The sequence below is a fragment of the Hypoxylon fragiforme genome (genome assembly GCF_022984875.1).
Source record: "Hypoxylon fragiforme strain CBS 206.31 chromosome Unknown GGS25scaffold_4, whole genome shotgun sequence".
NCBI classification, from domain to species: Eukaryota; Fungi; Ascomycota; class Sordariomycetes; order Xylariales; family Hypoxylaceae; genus Hypoxylon; species Hypoxylon fragiforme.
Window position 1 is genome coordinate 1,287,199 of NW_026054759.1, and position 13,307 is coordinate 1,300,505.

At 47.3% G+C, this 13,307-nt stretch overlaps 4 protein-coding genes across 4 annotated transcripts; 1 reads left to right on the forward strand and 3 right to left on the reverse strand.

The window, feature by feature from the left end:
• Nucleotides 1-266: 266 nt before the first annotated feature.
• Nucleotides 267-2,404, reverse strand: GGS25DRAFT_225880 (uncharacterized protein). The gene is made up of 5 exons (XM_049257000.1): nt 2,149-2,404; nt 1,656-1,765; nt 1,361-1,559; nt 629-1,126; nt 267-484 (listed from the first exon to the last, which is right to left on the reverse strand). The coding sequence occupies exons 1-5, from the start codon at nt 2,256-2,258 to the stop codon at nt 379-381; spliced, it is 1,023 nt and encodes a 340-aa protein (XP_049117643.1). The 5' UTR covers nt 2,259-2,404; the 3' UTR covers nt 267-378.
• Nucleotides 2,405-4,607: 2,203 nt separating this feature from the next.
• GGS25DRAFT_520476 (PH domain-containing protein) lies at nt 4,608-6,262 on the reverse strand (the record flags this gene model as incomplete). Its single annotated transcript, XM_049263886.1, has 3 exons — nt 4,608-5,807; nt 5,882-6,100; nt 6,179-6,262. The coding sequence occupies 3 exons, from the start codon at nt 6,260-6,262 to the stop codon at nt 4,608-4,610; spliced, it is 1,503 nt and encodes a 500-aa protein (XP_049117644.1).
• A 2,090-nt stretch (nt 6,263-8,352) lies between these two features.
• On the reverse strand, nt 8,353-10,850 carry GGS25DRAFT_226011 (uncharacterized protein). The gene is made up of 3 exons (XM_049257001.1): nt 10,354-10,850; nt 9,380-10,280; nt 8,353-9,313 (listed from the first exon to the last, which is right to left on the reverse strand). Exons 1-3 carry the CDS (start codon nt 10,536-10,538, stop codon nt 8,405-8,407), a joined length of 1,995 nt encoding a protein of 664 aa, XP_049117645.1. The 5' UTR covers nt 10,539-10,850; the 3' UTR covers nt 8,353-8,404.
• Nucleotides 10,851-11,522: 672 nt separating this feature from the next.
• GGS25DRAFT_485704 (uncharacterized protein) lies at nt 11,523-12,510 on the forward strand. Its single transcript, XM_049260563.1, has one exon. It carries the CDS (start codon nt 11,987-11,989, stop codon nt 12,419-12,421), a length of 435 nt encoding a protein of 144 aa, XP_049117646.1. The 5' UTR covers nt 11,523-11,986; the 3' UTR covers nt 12,422-12,510.
• Nucleotides 12,511-13,307: the final 797 nt, after the last annotated feature.

The window sequence follows — 13,307 nt, forward strand, 5'->3', positions numbered from 1 at the left end:
AATGAGAAGTAGGAGAGATAAGCTTTAAAGAATGGCCAAAAAAAGAGAAGGCCAAATGAGAACCATCACGCCTTGGTGTAATATATTCCATGGAAATCCCCGTCTCTTGCGAAACCCAAAGATGGACAGAGTCTTGTTCTAGATAAACCGCCATGAACAAATGAATGGTAAATTTGAGGATTCTGGAGGTCCGGTTTCTGATTCCCTTAATTTCTCATAAATCCTTTATTTCCAAAAAGAAAAGAAGAAAAAGGGGGAAATGTCAAGCCCATATAATAGGTCAGTTATTTCAACCCCCTTTCTTCTCCTTCTCCTTCTCCTTCTTCTTCTTCTCCCTCCCTTTCTCCTCCCCCATATCCTAGACGCCTACCTACCTACCTACCTACCTAGGTACGCATCAACCATATCCAACGCCATCCCAATCCATCCAAATCCACCAAATAACCCTGCCCCTATCCATATTCCTACTGTTACCCAGTTAATCCTTACCCCCGCCAACATGAAAGAATGGAGGAAATAATTCACACTACTCCCTACCCAGGTATCTTCTTCTCCCCCCCCTTTAACCCTTACCCTTTACCCTTATCCCTTCTCCCCCTTGCCCGCCTCCTACCCACCATGCCCAAACTCCCTCCCCGGTCTCCCATACGCCATCTCTACCATACCACCTCCACCCACACCACCGCTTCCGCCACTCGTCACGTCTAGATGGTGGCCCACTCCTCGCTGCGGCTGCTGTGGCGGGGGAGGGGTATGGTAGTAGCTACCGGCCATAGGATCATGGGCGTAGGTGCGGAAGTACGGCGGCGGGGCGATGCTGTTGCTGTTGCTGGCGTTGAAAGAAGAGGGCGTGCCGGTGTTGGTATGTAATGTTTCGTTACTCGTGTTATTGTTATTGCTGCTAATGTCGGTTGTAGGGGTAGTGTTGTTGTTGTTGTTGCCACTGTTCGTAGTAGTAATGTTTCCGAGAGCTGGGAGCGTGGTGGCCATCGAGTGGCTGCTGTTGTTGTTCCAGCCGTACGGTAAGACGTTGTTGCTGGGTTGTGACAGCGGCAGCGACTGTGGTGGTGGTTGTTGTTGTGGCGGGAGGTGGGATCTGCTCTTGGAATAGGAGGCAGAGTACGGGCTGGGTGTGTGGTTAGTCAGTGGATCTTTGGTTAGTTCATCTGTCGGTCTCTCTGTGGTGTCTTTTCCCCCTTTCCCTTTTTTCCTTTGGCAATGGCTAACAGGCCATAGGTAAAGCTCGCAACCTAGACATAGGTACAGGTAGCACAGAACAAACAAACCTGTAAAATAGCTCACTAGCTACCTACCCAAGGCACACAGGAGAAGGAGTAAAAGGAAGCAGAAGAAAACCTACTCATTAGCAAAAGAAAGCGCCTGTCCTCCCGCCTCAGCCGCGCCATACTGCGAGCCCGGCATGGCCAGGTGTCCGTGGCTTTGGCTACTACCAACTCCAACTCCACCCCCAACTCCAACTCCAACTCCAACGCCCCTCCCAAACTCAAGCTGCCGCCCCATCCCCATCTCCCCACGCTGTCCACCACCACCACCACCACCTCTCGACGTCAAAGCACCAACAGGCGACACCGCGGTATCGGACCCGCTACTCGCCGACGACGACATCGACATCGAGCGGCCACCACCACCACCACCACTGCCGTCACGGGCGCTCGAAGACGAAGGCGAGCGCTCCTCGCCGCGTTTGCGGCAGTTGTACTTGCGCACGTTCCAGCGGATCAGACGGCCTCGGTACGCTCTTGTTCTGTTGTTTCGAGCGAGGGGCGTGTGCCTCTTGTGTTAGTTTTTGGGGGTTTTTTTTTCTTCTTCTCCTGAATTTGAGGGTTTTTGCTTTGGTGGAGAAAGGGGGAAAGGGGGGGGGGGGGGGGGGGGGGGGTTACGTGTGTGTACTTTTGGTGCGATATAATTATATACCTAGGTAGGTGTGGCTTTACACAGGAACCCGAAAACAGGTACCTGGGGAGGTAGGTATACAGCGGACAGAAGAAACACGATAAAAGAAAAAGCAGGATGCCAGAACGACAACAAGATAATAGAAACTCAACGGAGAATATATATGACGAGGAGGGGCTAGAAAGAAGAAAAGAAAAAAAGAAAAAGAAAAAAAAAGAAAGGGAAAATCCTTACGATGCTTTAAACCCATACCTATCCATCATCGTCTGCCGGACCACCGAGAGCGTGTTCTCGGTGTAGAGGTTCTTGATTGTGTCTTCGTATACTTCCCATTGCTTCGTCATGTTTTTTTTGTTTGTTGGTTGGTTGGTTGGTTGGTTGGTTATACTCTAACAACAATAATAATAATAGTAGTAGCAACAACGACGGCAACGGTGGTGATAATAGTATAATAAGCGATATATCTTTCTCAGCAGATCGAAAAGCGCAAGAAACGAACAAACAGAAGATTCAAAAAGCTAAGGAGGAGAATGGTAATACGTTTAAAAAGGGGGGGGGGGCGAGAGCAGTATAGAGGTAAGAAAGAGAAAACGAGAGCCGCTATAGGGCAGGGCAGGGTGGGACTTCAAGTTCAAGTTCAAGTTCGTTCGTCATCTGTAAGTAGTAGAAGAAGAACACGATAATAGGGAATGAGGAATACTAGGAAACCACATCCCCCTACCCCCCGGTTCTTCCACCCTTACCCTCCCCTCCCCTACCCTACCCCCCCAAATCGCCGTCAGAGCCTCATCTACAACCTACCTAACCTACCTTACCCCCATCACACATTACATTCCATGCGGGGACTTTACCCTTACCAGGAGCTGTGTTTCCTTTCCCTTCAGGAAAGAAACAAGGCAGCAGTGATAGAAAGGGGGGAGGGGGCAAGTTGTTTCAATTCCAATTCCCGGTCCGGGAACTCTCTCGTACGAAACAACAAAACGGAATGGTTTCTTTTCCCCCTTGCCTATGCGGTAAGGGGAAAAAAAGTATTCCCTGAGAGAAGCAGGCTACGGCGGCTCTCGAGCATGTTTTCTGTTTTATTTATTTATTTATTTATTAGGTACCTGTTTTGTTTTATTCGATAATAATTCCCTTACGAACTACAGCTGATATATGTGTGTATGTGTGGATGTATGTATGTATGTATGTACGCGCTGCTCTAGGCCACATTGGGGGGGGTGGAGGAGGGAGCTGCGCATACATTACATTACATCTCGAGACCGGGGTTCTTTTGACCAGAGCCTTGTTCACAAACACACATATCATATCTCGCAGTATGTACGTAAAGTTAAGGATACAAGTTTAGGTAAACTACCTAACCTAGTAATATTTCATTTTCTGCCCCCAACGAAACGAAAGTGGGCTTTGTGTTTTTATCCATAAAAACCTCTGGGGAAGAATTAGCGAGGAGAGAGAGAGAGAGAGAGAGCAAAAGGACAAACCCCCGTGTTGTGTATTGTCATAATACAATAGGGTGTTCGGTCCCGCAGCCACTTTTTCCTCAGAGCCTGCTTCTTTAGCGCTATCGTTTTGCGGCGGAGAGATAATGACATTGCATGGCTAGGCAGTCATGTGGGATGCCGACTATTTATTTCTCTCCAGTAAGTCAGCATATATATATGTGTGTGTAATAAGTAATACAGCTTCTATGCCTACTTACCAAGGTAGGCATGGCTTTCTACATACTCATGAACCCTTGGTTGAAATATGAGTTTGTCATTCCACTTACCCAGAGGTGAAGCTTATCGACACCGAACCGGCTCACCTTATACGTACCCACCCTCCACAATCTCACCTGAGGCTGAGAAGTAATATAGATTATGCCAAGCTGATGAAGGGGCGTTCCGATTCAGACCAATCAGGAATAGGCCATCCTTCAACTTGGATGGCCAGTAACCAAGTAGGTAAAACCATGAGTCAGCCTATTTGACGTGCCTATAAATAGGTCATTATTCATCGGGCGGCTAATCATGAACTACTATGCAAGTACCCCAGGTAAATACGTAAGTAGGTAGGTAGGCATGAACAGAGAAGTGCAATGGTAGAACAGTAATACAAGAGATAGAATAGAAGGCAGTCATATCACGACTGCCGGTAAGCTAGCATGTAAAACACGACGATCCCCAGTTCTCATGCAAGATCCTACCCACTTACACATGAGACACGGATAAAGAAAGCGTCGTCCCGATCCCGAGGTTGAAGTCGGCGATTAAGGGTTGCAATTGGTATATTGGGCGTATCGAATTGCGAATTGGAGATGAAGAAAAAGACAATACCACCCCACCATACTATTATCTTCTCGTTGCATAACAGCCTCGTCATTGATGATTATGAATGCCGAATAGGTACTGATTTAGTAAGGCTTTCAAGCTCTCGCCTAGGTAGGTAGGTAGTTAGTCTTGATCGCGTCGAAAACACTCTTCCGCATATTACATTAAAGATCTGCGCCTTCAGGCCATTTCGTACGTCCCCAAGTTGGAATTTCCTAATTCTGACAGGATCTTGTTCGGAGAATTCCAGATTAGTCTCACCCACACTTGTCCTTTGCGAAGCTAAACCTCCTGCTTTGTCATGAGGCTCTGCATACCCTAGCCTCATCTGTGAAGAAACTTCCAAATCTTCCGCCCTGGGACAATCGGGAAACTATATCTCTAAGAAGTAGTTGCCTTCTTCTCGTCCGCAGGGGCGCTGTCCTTGCTGTCCTTGCTGTCCTTGCTGTCCTTGCTGTCCTTGCTGGTATCCTTGCTATCCTTAAGTGTGTTCTGTCGAGTGACCGCAGGTGTGATGGCTGTAGGGCTGCTGACAGTATCTCCGCCCGTAATACCTGCCTCTTGAGCTGCGATAGGGTCGATTTTCTGTGTCTTGCTATCGCTTACAGACGCAACCCCGGAAACATTACGTGAAGACGGCTGACTTTCATAAGCTGGGCCCGTCGCGCCCGCAGCAGCACGGATAGCGTCATACCACTTCTGAGCCTCACTTGCAGAATGAGCTATGAAATGGAGCTCGGACGCCCCAGCCAGTTTGCTGCTGAAACTGCTGCTCTTGTCCTTTCCTTTGATATGGAACTTCTCACCACTGGGCGCACCGATAACAGCGTCGGGGAGGTAAATAGAGAGTTCCGGCTTCGGGTCATGCCGTAAGTTGTCATCGTCCTTGAACTCGTGCAAGTACTTGGATGGGGTCACGACGTAATACCCTGCTTGGGTGCCCCAGGATAGCTTGTTCCGCGACTTGCGCTCCAGACTGCCTTCGATGAGTGGCTTGGTCGAGGTATGGTTTTGGTTGGGGAAGGTAACCACGTCGACGCTCCGCGGCGCCTCCTTTGGATCGACTAGGCGATGACCGTCACGTGTTAGGAAACCAGTCCACTCAAAGTCAGCTGGGATACACTGCGCCGTGCCTAGCATATCGGTGTAAAGTGCCCTAGTCTTTTCAGCTTGGCCACCGGCGACCTGGTTGAGGGCATCCATTGCCTGCTGGATGATTTGTATCACGTGGGCTTCAAATTCCTTGAAACCGTCCTGAATGTTGATAAGATCGTTCCTATGGTTGTTTTCCTCGATAATCTGTTTGTTCAGCCTGTGGATGACTCCGCGCTGGAGGACATACGGGTCCTCAGTGGGGGTCATTTTACCACCGGCTGACTCGTAAGATGCGGCATGCTGGCCGAGGAGCTCAATGTGCTTTTGAGTAGTGTTCCTAGCTTTCTCAATTTCCTTGGCTGCCTTCTCGCCTCCATGGGAAACTTCCTTATGTTTCGCCTTGATTTCCTTGTGTAGCCGCTCGAGTATGGGCAAGACAGACCCCTTGAGGGTTTTCTCGGTTTCAGCGTTCGAGTTGACCATGGCCTACGTAGGTAGTAATATTAGGCACCCAATACAACAGAATCTAGGTAGTGACCATCGAGGTTTCGCTATCTTACTTGGGTATTAACGCGCATGTTCTCGAAAAATCCCGCGACGCCGCCGAGGCCCTGGTCGAAATGGGCCCCTTCTTTTAACGGATGAGAGATCGTCTTAAGGACCTTCTCGTATTCCTTAGAGTGCACCTTATGAACCTTTTCCACCGCGCCGACATAATCCTCTAGATATCCCACAGCATGTTTCCAGGCTTGAAGCCTTTCGGCGAGTAAACCGGCGGTCTAAGGGGGATACGGGCCGATATTAGCGATGGGACGGGACATGAAGGACCAGAGAGAGTGAATACGATTGCGACTTACGGTGGTAGGGTCGATATCAGGCACTGCATCTTCGCTAAAAGTAGTTGCCTGTCTAATAGGCAGTACTTGCGAGTCGCCACTCATTATGCGAATTCTTTGATATCGATGTGTGTCTTGCTACAATGAGGTGAGTGAATCTCATGCGATATATCGTGACCCCGCTCGCTCCGAGAAAGTGTGGTGCTTCGTTCCGGTTTTCTTCTTTTGGGGTATTTTTGGGGTCGAGATGTGATGATCTGTATTGTACTGTAAGTTGTGGAAAGTAGGTAGGTATGCTAAATTCAATAAGAGTTCTCAAGGTAGGTAGTGACTATTGTTCTTTGTTTCGCAATGGGAATGATGGGAATTGGGATATAAATGATTATGGTGTTATACACTATACTAATGGAGGTAAATCTAGCAATATCAAGACAGTCAATAATAGGAAGTCGATCAAGTGGAGGGGTCGAGAAGTAAAGTGGTGATGGAAGAAATCGACGGTGAATGGCTCATCCCTGTGTCGATCATCAAGCTTCTGGTCCCTGTCATTGGACAGAATTGGATCTGATATCACGTCGATTAACTATCGATTCCTTGCTACCAGAAGCCCAACCTTCACCCATGCTGCACTCAAGCTGCTAGAAAACATCTTGTCTAGCCAGAATAGGTAGGTTTATTAGATGGAAATAGTGCTAAAAAGTACTATTATAGTACTATTGTGTTACGATCTGGCAAGTATGTAATCTCATTAAACATCTAAAGTACCTAGGTAATTAAACTTAAGGGCTTAGGTGTAGCTAGCGAGCTGCAACATTGAAGGAAGGTATGAACTACTTGGGATATTCCAATCATCCAATGGTCACACGGCATTAAGCAGGTATCTTGCACTTTCTCGTTCAAGGAAGAGACTGGTAAAGTTGCGAGATTGTGACGTCAACAGGGTGCTACGTAATTACGCTAGCATCGACATAGTAGTATACTACTGCGTAGTAGGTACTAGGTAGCACTTAGTATCTGCTAAGTCACTATAAGTGCCTACCTAAAGGCGTCTTGGTGCTTCTACTGCATGCCCAGGACACATATTGAATAACCTAGGTTAGACTATTTGTGTAATGAAATCGCAAAGAATTGCATCATACGACCCAAGCACCATCCTATCCAAATGCGACAGAAATCTTGTAAAAGGGGAGAGAAGGGGGAGAAAAGAGGGAGAAAGGACTCCCCTCATCTACGTGACTGACGATAATCCCGCAATCCGTCACGTCCTTGCCTACCTAGGTAGTAGGTACATGGTAGGTAGATATACTATGTATTTATATAAAAGCCAAGGAGCGCCAACCACACGCCATGCGAGGAATTCCGGCTACGGGCGGACCGAAGACTTGGGATGAACGTAATACATCCATAGCAAGCAAGAGGTGCTTAGGTTGCATCCCTCGGCCGTGAACAAGCACCTATCCCACCTACCTACCTACCTACTTACTCGTGTACGCGAAACAACTGGAACCCAACAACGTTACAAGCGAGAAAACTTTCTCTTTCGCCTCTTTTTCTCTTCTTCTTCTTCTATAACACGTGTGAGCGCAACGACACGAATAATACCACGGTGGGATACATACAACACCCCATACCCATCATATATGTAAGGCCGCAAACCGTAATTACCCGTGCTGAGGTTACAGTGAGTGAGGTTGAGGGTGGCATTCGTTTCTTTTCCTCGGTATCTATGCAAATTGCTGAGATCGATCGTGATCATGAATGGAGAGTATGTAGTATTGCTTTATGACATGAGTCATTTGGTTGTTGTCTATGTAGGTGTGTATGTGTGTACCCAAGGTATGGAGGTAGGTATGCAAGTAAGTATGCCAATGCCCGAGTGAAAAAAGTGTTAATAATAACAACAATAATGATAACAAACATGATGGGGTATATAACAATTGTAAAGTACGTCCGTCCGTAAATAATAATGAACAATCCAATTCGACCACTCTATCCAGAATCCCGTATCCAGATACCGATCCGCCGCCCGCCCAATGTATATGCAATGCATGTTTTTCTCGATGAAACCAGCTCCTATCTTAAAACTGCAGTAATGTGTGAACATCCGCCCCTATTGAGCCATTTAACGCCTAGCCATGAGTAATAAATTTGACAAATTCGATGAATTGCCTGATGCTCCAAATCATTGACGAAGCCATTGGAATTGTGAGAAGATCCAAAACTAGTAAGAAGAAACCCGTGACAACTCTAGCCACTTCTACCTTGGATGAGTCGTAGTCTTCGCTCGCCGTCAGCGCCGCCGACTGCTGCGTGACTGGGAAGGAAACTGAAGCCCCGAATCAAGTGCTGGCTGTGTCTGCTCCGTGAGCTGCTTCTCGATCGAGCCTGAGAGGATGTGGCTGCTTCGGCCTGAGCGGCTTGGCTTTCTGCAATGGTCGACATGGGATCGGTAGTTACGACGCGACTTGGCGAGCCCGGCACGCTCATCGCGGTCTGGTAATCCGGTAGCCCGATCGAGCCCGTGTAACTCTGCGTCCTTGGCAGCGGTGTTCTCGTAGCAGTTGCGTAACTTGGCACCTTGCTCAGTTCCTCCAAATCCAAAAACTCGTTATGCTCCGGCGGTGTGTGGTGTCCCGTGTGACCCGCGTGGCCATCCTCGCTTGTTCGTCGTGAGATCTGGGTGGAATTCGTGTGAGACGAATTCGCTGTGTGTGACAATTCGGCGGTATGGTCGCCTTCGTGCATATGATTGAACGGGGTAGTAGCTCCTGAGTTAGACGCGGCAAAGGAAAAATACGAGTCGTTTCTTTGAGATTCGTCGAGAGAAACGTTCTGTAATCTGGAAGACAAGGCGGCAGGAGGAACAGCTAAGCCATGAGCCATGGACGCTAGATTCTCCGACGAACCTGCCCGGGATTGGGCGTAGAATGGACTGTTGAAACCGCTAGGTGCTCCGGGTGTCATAATTCCGCTGGGATCTACATTATCGTATAGCTGATCGAGGACGTGCATGCCGTAGCCTGGAGGTGCCATGATTGATGAATCGCCCTCATTTACTTCGCCGGCGGTTTCTGCTGCCTGGTTAACGAGGTTTCCTTCCTCGTCCAAAGGCATATTGGGTGAAATGAATATGGTGATAGGCAATGATGCTCGAAGCTGTTTATTCAGTTGTTAGTGTAACCCTCCCTTAACGTGTATAGCTAGTCATAAGTAGATTCGTACCTCAGAAATATGGCCATCAGGATTCTTCAGCGCAACCGTTAGCTTAAGCTTGTGCCTAATCTTGATGCCATGAACCGAGCAATCTTGAATGCACCTGGTTAACCTCTTCGGCAGCGGTAACTCTTTAGTGACCACCCAACCTTCCTGACCTGTTTCTTCGATGTTGTTCTGCCAATGGTTCTCGCGGCTGACCTCGAAATTCCACGATGTGACGTCACGATCATGTTTATATGGTCGTGTTGGTACTGGCGAATTCTCTACGCTGAATTCCTGAGCCTCGATAAGTTTGACGGAGATGGTGCCCATTTCCAGGCCTTTTAGCAAGGGCGTGAAACGCAATTCCAAAGGAATGTTGCTGCCAAATACCACTGCTTTTTGTGGGACAACCACAGAGTACTCGATCTTATTAGGCCATATGTTCTCCACACTCATGGCATGGTTAAATTCGAGCGCGGCAGGCTCCAGAGTTCGAATGATGCGAAATCGCTTGTAAGCATGCAGATTCTTTGCCAACTTGCCCCTCGAGACGGTAGCTTTTAAAACGTAAGTGATGCCAGTCTGGTAAAGCCCCTCGACGCTCTCAGCGGTATCTCCAGGTAGTAAAAACTCAAACGGCCATTCGTAGTTCCCTGGGGCCAAGGTGTTGTGATGCGTTGTCTCACCGACGAAGGGCGCCCAGTTATGCTTCAAGATGATAGTCGACCTGTCCACTTTCTGGTTGTGAATGCCAGACGGCGTATGCCTCCCATCGACCCACGCCACTCTGCAGTTGCCCATAAGTCGTAGGTGAATATCCTCCAATTTCAGCTGTTCTCTTAAACACAAGACTAATACGCCCCTTAACATCTGTCCGGAAGCTTCATGCTCGTTTCCACGGAAAACGATGAAGTCATTCTCAAGGCTGTAACTATATCTTAGCAAATTGTTGATAGGAATAGCAGTGTGTATGTATGAGTATCGACTACTCAGCTTACCGTATTTCAAATAAAGTGCAAGCATTCCGAATGGCACCCGAGGTAAAAGGATTAAACGAAGGCATTTTTGACTCTACTGACTCAACAGCATGTACTATTGCTTTCGAATATTCGGTGGTGCTCGAAGAGCTGTCTTGTGAATTTCGTCCACGAAAGGTGAACGGCAAATGGTGTAAGTTGGTCATGGGTAATAGATCAGCGATGGGCGAGGCAAGAGTATTATAAAGCTGCAAACAGGTTATAGGAATAGATAAGCTAAGTTGAAGCAATCGGTCCTAGTACAAAGCGCGTGGCACAGCTTGTAAGGATATGTATGACACAAGATACGAAGTAGAGACCCCTTAGTGAGTGGGTACCGCTATTGTTTAGTTATATTCTTTTTTTCCCTTGACCCTTTTCTTTGATAACGGTCTATGGGCCCAACTTCCAAGGGACCATTCTAATAAGACGGGAACACTAGGGACTGGTAGTGACTGGAACGGGTTTGGTAAACGGGAGCTAATAAGTTCAAACAACGAAGGGATATTTCCGCCGCCGCCCTCGGGGGACTCGTCCCATTTTTTGGGCTCATGGTCAGGATTAGATTTTTCATTCGTGTCTCTCTGTTGTCTTTCTCCTCTCACAGAGTTACATATAACACTAAGAACTTACGGTTGCCATACTTGGGCCAGGGGTAAAAATTGTACATGGGAAGTTGGCTAGACCTTGTCCGGCTTGGGTATTTGGGTATTGGGACGGTGGTAGCCGGCCGGGATCTGCAGTTTTGTAGTTGTGTACTTTCTTACATTACTGCCCTGCCCTGCGATCTGCTAACTTGTTAACCTAGCTACATTAGGTATCCAGTTACGTGCATGAATAGCGGAAGCGAATAATCTTTCCTGATATCCACTTTGCGGCGGCGATTGTGTGACATCTTTGATAAATTTTTAAATTTTTTTCTTTTTAAATTTTTCAAAGGGGTCAGTAGATAAAACCATCCATCCATCCATTCCAAGGTTGGTGTTAGTGAGTCCCGAGGTCCCATAATAGTCATGTGGGGCGTCAAAGCCTGATATCGGCCGGTCGCAACTTCAAGTTCGATGTTGCCTTCGATATTCAAGATGTTACTAGGTAACTACGTACATATGTACCTGCTTCAAGTTGAAATGTTAATCGTGCTTGAGGCTTGAGTCACGCGATACATGCCATTAGGTACAGAGTACAGAGTACATAGTACTTGACTGTCCAAAAGCGTTTCTCGTTTTCTCGTTTGTCGCCCTCTTTCCTACTAGACTTCCCACATGTGCATACACTGCCATACAGTATTTCTTAGCAGTTACACATGGAGTGATCATCACCAACAGTTCCGTTACATGTGTTGCATTGTACGCCTCAACTATTTAAGTCACATACCTATCCCTACCACTGACCGAGTCTCGTGAAGACGACGAGGTCATTTTATCTATTTCCTCCCTCTGCCACCTCAACTCATTTTCTTTGGCTGCGACTTTATAAGTGGGTGTACCGTAACTGGATAACAAATATCCCTATGTGCCATACAACGACACAGTTCTATCCCTACATGTAGGTCAGAGGATTGGGATTTCTTATCACATCCATCATCCTGTAGTGTGGAGTTGGTTGCCCGCTTCTAATGATGCCAGCATGCGCATTCATTAGATTACATATTTCCAGTTCAGCTCTTGTCCTGACTCCTGCGGCTTGCAGCCAGCGCGTAACACTGGTCTTCAAATATTCACAGCCCACGCCCACAGCCAGGGCGGAGCTGACCTACATACATATTTGGAGAAATATCGGTCTCATGATATGTCACAGTTGCACACATACACATACACATACATATGCACATACAACGTACAATACCTTCGTCTTCTGCAAACTGTTTTCGTGGAAATGTTTGGAAACGAAAAAGAACGCATTGTATATGCATCGTAAAAATCGTCCCCGAATTTTCCACGAGTTTCCCAGGTTCCGTGGGGGTTGTGGTCTCGATTTGGCATCTTACTTACTTCTAAATTCTCTTTTCAGCTGGGCGGTGAATACCGATGAGGGGATACCGTCTCATTAACATCACCATCATCTCTAGATCGTTCTATATATGGCTGCATGTGGCTTTATTACTGACATGATCAAGGGATTGCGGCACCATGCGCCAAGCTCGATTGGCTCGGCAGAGTGCGACCTTAATTCTGCATGGTTCCCAGGCGGCGCCGCGGCGTTGTCAGCCTGTTCCGCTACCTATCTTCGCTTCTTCCGAGACCCACGAGCTCTTTTTTCGGCCAAACAAACAACCGCATGAACCGAAACAAACACTAGAGTTGCTACCGAAACTACTGCTGACATCGGTAGGTCTAACAGCATCGTAGTATATCGCTTATTATAATACATACCTATTCGCCAACATTATTTGTCAACCGACGCCGAGGTATTTTCTAATATTCTAATGAGTTTGAAAGCTATGAGAATCCCCTGAACTCGGTATCCGGCACTCACTTTTGATTAACCAACCAGGTTTCAAAATGAAATCGAACACTTCTCAAATTCTAGAAGTCAAATTTCAGCACTTTCAATGTTTCAAAAAACGAGATTCGGATCTACCACTAAGTTGACAAAACGCTCAGTGACAGTTCCAAGGCAACATACGAGGCATTTCCCTATCTACAGTACCTACCCAGTAGGTGGGATGAAACTCGTTTGTGACGGCGCCAATGGCATCTCGTCACTTAAGTGGCATCCACATGAGTGATAAGACCAACATTGAATGCTGTCCAACAGGTATTTAAGGGTCCACTCTGGCCAACGAAGTTAGAGCCTCAACATACCATGGTCCATACCTAGTATGTACTGTACCTAATTAGGTACCTTGGTAGTATAGGGCTGCATGTAATAGCGAATAAGCGTTAATGTTGCCCTTGGACGACGAAAAAAACCTCTTGGCCAGTTGGTCTTGGTAA